This window comes from Solanum tuberosum, unplaced genomic scaffold (assembly GCF_000226075.1).
Source record: "Solanum tuberosum cultivar DM 1-3 516 R44 unplaced genomic scaffold, SolTub_3.0 scf00411, whole genome shotgun sequence".
Classification (NCBI taxonomy): Eukaryota; Viridiplantae; Streptophyta; class Magnoliopsida; order Solanales; family Solanaceae; genus Solanum; species Solanum tuberosum.
The window spans coordinates 420,650-426,918 of NW_006239344.1; the positions used below are offsets into that span (position 1 = coordinate 420,650).

The 6,269-nt window shown below is 35.5% G+C and overlaps 1 protein-coding gene across 1 annotated transcript; it reads right to left on the bottom strand.

Annotated features, from left to right (window-relative positions):
• Positions 1–1,125: 1,125 nt before the first annotated feature.
• Positions 1,126–4,137, bottom strand: LOC102582035 (protein yippee-like). The gene is made up of 5 exons (NM_001425352.1): positions 3,985–4,137; positions 2,955–2,998; positions 1,615–1,723; positions 1,472–1,527; positions 1,126–1,384 (listed from the first exon to the last, which is right to left on the bottom strand). The coding sequence occupies exons 1-5, from the start codon at positions 4,078–4,080 to the stop codon at positions 1,300–1,302; spliced, it is 390 nt and encodes a 129-aa protein (NP_001412281.1). The 5' UTR covers positions 4,081–4,137; the 3' UTR covers positions 1,126–1,299.
• Positions 4,138–6,269: the final 2,132 nt, after the last annotated feature.

Sequence of the window (6,269 nt, forward strand, 5' to 3'; positions counted from 1 at the left end):
TCAATTATTTAAAGAATGATTTTATCAAATCAAAAGTATGCATGATCATAACGAAGTTGTGAAGTTTCGCTATAGAGAAGGTCCGAAAACAATAACTCATGTTTTTATGTTAGTTTTTGTCCGTACTTAGTCATAATGTAAAATATTTGACCAGAGAACCCCAGAGGAGATTTTTCCAAGACTTGGGGTTTTTCTCTCCTGAGATAAGTGCTTTCCGTTCATTCATTTCTTCCATAATTCGGTTTCCTCCCAGAACAGATAAAAATATCCATAGGATTTTATCCATTGAAACCTAGGGTTATTATTTTGATGGCACAACATGTGGGGCAGGTTAATTATGAATGATTTTCAATTCTAGTCCGTTAAATTTTGTGTTTCTAGTATAGAATTATAAACCTAGCCTACCTAGAAACCCCATAAAATTGATTCTTTGAGCATATGAATTGCTCAACAGTAGTTAATGAGGTTGAAATAGTAATCTAGTTATTACAAAGAAAGTGTCCGCTATAGTGAAACACTAGCAGATTTTCATACTCGATTTTCCATTTCCAGATTTCTACTGACTCTTGACCCACAAAGATCTACACAAGGGTACTATTGCCCTAAACAACTATAATGACGGAATAGGTCATTACACATCTACTGAATAATCTTACTTGTAGCCAAATAGTTGTTATCTACAAGAACTTTGTTGAGGGAGAGTTTTCCTTGTCCTAAGACAAAAATGTTAGCTAGTTTTGGACATCATTCTGTTTACATTTGGACAAAACTTCACACCACACCAGACAAAAAGGTAAGGTGCTAATTTTTTAAACTTTTGTTGTTTGCAGAACTATGTAGTATGGTTCGGCAACTGCCTTGATAGAAATATTGTGCCTTTATGGAAAATCTCTTATTTTCTGAATAGGTGTCTCTAAATGGTCTATGAGAGTCATTCAGGGAGGATATGGGATGGTTATGAAAAGGGCAAAGTAGACAGCAAATCAATTTATAGTCTTGATTTTATTTCAAAAATTCATGTCCAAACTACTTGCTTGACTAATACCCGCAACATAACTAATACCCACATAACTTACTAGTAATGTCTTGTCATTGCAAACAAATACAAGCAGATGGTCATGTTAGTTTGCAGCAACACATGGCTGCTTCCATATTATCATATACAATAGAGGACAAGCTTAAAGTAGTAGTAGCTTAAGCTATTCAAGAATCCAATGGTCCATAAAGAACTAATAGGGTGGTGGCCTGGTGGGTTAAAGAATGTACATTTTTGGATAGAATTTTTGTTCTGAATGGTGATCAAACATCATCAGCATCACTTCCTGCAACATGAGTATCATGACTAGCCCAGTAATGGCTTCCATCAGGGCCAGTAATCTTAAACCTGTTGAGTATAAAAGAAAGTGCCTCAGTGGGGACTTATGATATGTTCCTAACTCAATTTTAAAGAAAACTGAAGTAATCAACTGACCGCTCAAGCACTGATTTTCCTTCTTTGTACTTTTGGCTCTTCTCATGGGCGGTCTCCTGAAAAGAATTGTTATATTAGGAACAACTAAAACTTCTAGCAACTGCCAAACGACAATGTCTAGCATTTTATCACTCCATACTCACATATTTCCATCCAACAATTGACCCACAACAGACGCAGAAAATGTCAGCCACAGTGTGCATACCAGTCATCATCATTCTATTTTCTATCTCGCCAGAAGTGACATTCACCCTGTCAAAAGAAAAAAAAGGCGTATAGAATATACAGAACTACAAAGTGCATTACCATTTTGTATGTTTCTGCTAAATGATAAAATGAAATGAAGAGATTTGAGAAGAGCAGAACTCTTGAACAGGAAAGCAGTCAAGTTGAGCATAATATATGTATTTCAGCCATGTAACTATTGTAATGTTGCTACCCAGTGGAAAATAACCCAAGTCAAGTAAGAATTTATTCAATATATGGATGTGTTAATATTTGTACTCCTGGAAAATACACTCAAAAGTACACGATATAATAGTCTGGTAAAATCCCCACTAGGTTCTATAGTACTGATTCCAATAGATCAAATTTTGGTGCTAATTTTATAGTCAATGACACAAATGTTAGATATACATATAAAGTACCATGTCTTTAACAAACTAAACCTACAAGGTATAGCCTACCTTGTTCAACTTTTCATGTGCACTCAAATATTCTAGGTTGGTTATGAGTTATGACCTTCCATAATAATAATGACTTAGAACTAATAACAAAATCAAAGATCCTAAGAGCAATGTCAATGACACAAATGTATGAAGATATAAATATAAAGTACCATGTCTTTAACAAACTAAACCTACAAGGTATAGCCTACCTTGTTCAACTTTTCATGTGCACTCAAATATTCTAGGTTGGTTGTGACCTTCCAAAATAATAATGACTCGGAGCTAATAACAAAAATCAAAGATCCTTAGAGCTATGTGACCCACGTAGAGTAAAAGCCGAATAATTTGCACATACTCCAGTTGCACTCAACTTTTGAAAATCAAATCTTTTTTCATATCAAATCATGAAAATTTTGGCTAACTACTACCAACATGAATTCTTCAATCCTTCATTTTTTTCACTTTCTAGTTTAACAGTGTCCCTCCACACCAGTAAAAGAAGGGGTGGAAGTTAAATAAGAGGATTTAAATGGTAGCTTTTTTCATCTTTCTGTACCAGAGGTATGGATTAGCTTGTCTGTAGTAATATCATTGTTCATCTAACCAAGCTACAAATAACTCATGTCCCATCAATGCCAAAAAAAGCTTAACAACAATCAGAGGAAATAAATGGTAATTCATATTCTAACAAGAATAAAACCAACAGAAATTGTAAGTTGCACTTGTGATTTTCATGCTGCAAGTTTAAAGATTAGACATGTGAAAATGTCACATACATATCTGATGATTGAATGTGCAGAATCAAAGAAACTTACACTTTACTGAAGAGGTAAGCCTTCCCATGTCTGCAGTGGAAAGACTGAAGGAAAGATCAGAAGGAAAACATAGAGAGTTAGATAACTTCATGACTCAGAATGACTACATACATTATTTAGGGGCTGAAACAAGAATGTAACATAAACTTCAATATAATTAATTGCAGAATTAACATTTCACTCCATTCAAAAGCATTTGAATTTTCTAAGAAACAGTAGTTTCAAAGCTCCAACACTTGAAAATGTGCTCTGATTTTATGCTATAGAAGTCATATGGAATTCTTCATTGGATAGACTGACCTACAAAGTCAACGTATATAACAAAGAAAGTCATGAATGCACATTACAATGAAATTGAGCAAAATAAAGTGACCAAACAAGCACCAAATTGATCAAAATATAGAAAATAGATCAGTCCCAAGACCTGATCAATGGACTGGGCATAACAATAATAGTTTGAAATATTGAAGCCACTAGCACACAAACATGGAACAAATGGAAAATGCCAATCAAGTATACTCCAAGTATCAGACTCAACAAACAACTCCTCTAATTCATAACTGGATTAAGCAGGAATATTGTATGGTATGCTATCAGCAATAATAACTACTATGTTTTTAAAAGTTCACAAAGAATGCTCATACAATCCCTTTTACTCCAAAACCAGCAACTCCACAAAACCCAGCTCTTTGATGCTAAAAAATTCATCTCCTTTAGGGAAAAATTACTCAATCTGAGACATTCTTCACTCACATAGCTGATTTAAAGTAGCCAATTTTTATATACATCTAAAATTACTTAAACAGACCAACAGCAATCCCTAACAAGTTCTAGAAGCGAACCCAAACCACCGATCAAGCCAAAGATTGTATTTTTACAACGAAATAAATCAAAATCAAAATTAAAACAATCCCAATTTCAAGAAATCACAATAACAGAGTGATCAAACAGAAAAGATGGAGGAAAAAAATATCTCAATTTCAAGAAATCACAATAACAGAGTGATCAAACAGAAAAGATGGAGGAAAACCTTGGAAACAATGTTTTCAGAAAGGGCAAGATGAGTTCCACAGTGCTTGCAGCTGTAGATCTTGCCTTCAAGAGTCAACACAAATAATCTCCCCATCAAAGATTTTTGAGATCACAAGAAAATTGATGAACCAAAATGGAAAAGGACTTATCCAAAAAGGGGTAATAGTTTTTGTTTCGGCTGGAAGATAGCAAATAACGTCAAGAAAAGGGAAAGGAGTCAATGTGTGAGGGACCTTTGAATAATTTAATGCTACTTGTTTTTTTCCTTTTTAGTCCATTTAAAAAATGAAAAAGATAAAAAAAAAATCCTTAAATTATGTAAAAATGAATAAAAATGTTACTATTATTTTATGAACAAAATTACCCTCAAGAGTACAAGTAATTATGTACCTGAAATGCCGGCAGTACAGTAGACAAAGGCAAAGATCATGCCACCAAAAGCCCAAGTAATGCCTTGAATTCCAACAGTTGAACATTTGGAATCGGATTTAGAAACGCCCATGACGGTTAAAACAGTGATATAAAGGAAGTGTTGATCAGTATAGAGAAATAACAAGCTACATGTATGAGTTAGTTAGTTAGTTAAAAGGGTTCAGATCCCAAGAATCAGTTAGTAAGTTTGTTAGAGTCATAAGTGTGTATATATACATCTCAGTAGCTGATGTATTATTCATTCACGTGAAAACAATGTAAAGGCAACTTGATGTGAGCTCAATAATATCTTCTCATCCTCTCTTCTTCTCAACTCCTTCTTCAATTACTTCAGATCTTAATCTCCATTAATGGAGTTATCACGGTATCAGAGCCACTGATCGAAGGATAGCTTTTGTGAGTATTACTTGACCACTGGATACTCAGAGTTTATCACTAATCAAGTGAGACTCAAAAGGAAGTATCAAAGGTTCAACTAAGCTGAAATTCATATCTCTGCACATGGCGATTGACAGTGCGAGTGAAGGTACAAACAATGGTGCTGTTCCTGTGGCTACATTTCCAATCATAGATCACAATCATCCTCTGTTTTTACAACACACAGATACTCCAGGTAGCTCCTTAATTTCTCTGCAATTAACTGGTTCTGAGAATTATGCACTGTGGAGTAGATCGTTTAGAATTGGACTTGTAGGTCGTAGCAAGTTAGGATTTGTGGATGGTAGATTTCCTAAATCCATGTTTGAACCAGTGTTACATGATCAGTGGGAGAAATGTAATGCTGTAGTTTTATCCTGGATCATGAATGCTGTTAGACCAGGATTACTAAGTTCAGTTGTGTATGCTTCTGATGCAAGGAAAGTCTGGATAGATCTTAGGGAAAGATTTGATACTGTGAATGGTTCGAGGATCTTTCACATTCACAGAGAAATTCATACTCTCACACAAGGAACAATGACCATTGCTGATTATTTCTCCAAACTGAGAGATCTCTGGGATGAATATGATGCTATTATGCCCTGTCCATCTTGTCCTTGTGTAGAATCAAGGAAATTTAGTGAACATTGTGACTATCAGAGATTACTTCAATTTTTGATGTGTCTAAATGAGTCTTATTCCCCACCTAGAAGTCAAATTCTCATGATGAGTCCCATTCCTACATTTAACAAAGCCTATGCTCTTCTTATGGATCAAGAGTCTCAAAGGAACCTAGTGCACTCCACTTTACCTGGTTCAGGAACTGGTCTGATTGAAGGTGCAGCTATGTATAGTCACAGGAACTCTAACTATCCTACAGGATCAAGTAGTAACTCTGGTTCTAGTCGAGTTTATAGTGATGGTGCAAGCTCATCTGGTAATCACAAACCTAGGCAGAATGTGTTAATATGTTCACTGTGGATGCAAAGGCCACTCCAAAGAGCACTGCTACAAAATTGTTGGCTATCCAACAGATTTTAAGTCAAAGAGAAAAGGCTCAACTTCAAGTGCTTCTGCTAACCAGGTTGAGACTTCCTCAGGGAGTAATCATAGAACCAGTTCTACTCAATTACAGCAGTCTGCAGCTTTCTTCACTCAGGAACAATACCAGCAGATCATTCAACTGCTTTCAAAACCTGATGGTGACAGATCAGTGGAGTCCCCTGCAAAAGTTACTTCTGTAGATGCAGGTAATTTTCCTACTGCATCTTTGTGTTCATATGGTCCTGATGACTGGATTATAGATACAGGAGCTACTCACCACATCACCTCTTCTCTAGCTTCACTTACGACTAATAATGCAACTCCCGGTGATTCAACTAGTAAAGTGCACCTACCTAATGGTAACACAGTTGCAGTGTCTCACATTGGTAG

What these genes read in the sequence shown, in the direction of transcription:
- LOC102582035 (NM_001425352.1), bottom strand. Translation starts at nt 4,080, where the DNA reads ATGGGGAGATTATTTGTGTTGACTCTTGAAGGCAAGATCTACAGCTGC. An exon ending in CAATTGTTGGATGGAAATAT is followed by an intron (nt 1,528 to 1,614) that starts GTGAGTATGGAG and finishes AATTCTTTTCAG; the next exon opens with GAGACCGCCCATGAGAAGAG. An exon ending in GGAAAATCAGTGCTTGAGCG is followed by an intron (nt 1,385 to 1,471) that starts GTCAGTTGATTA and finishes TATACTCAACAG; the next exon opens with GTTTAAGATTACTGGCCCTG.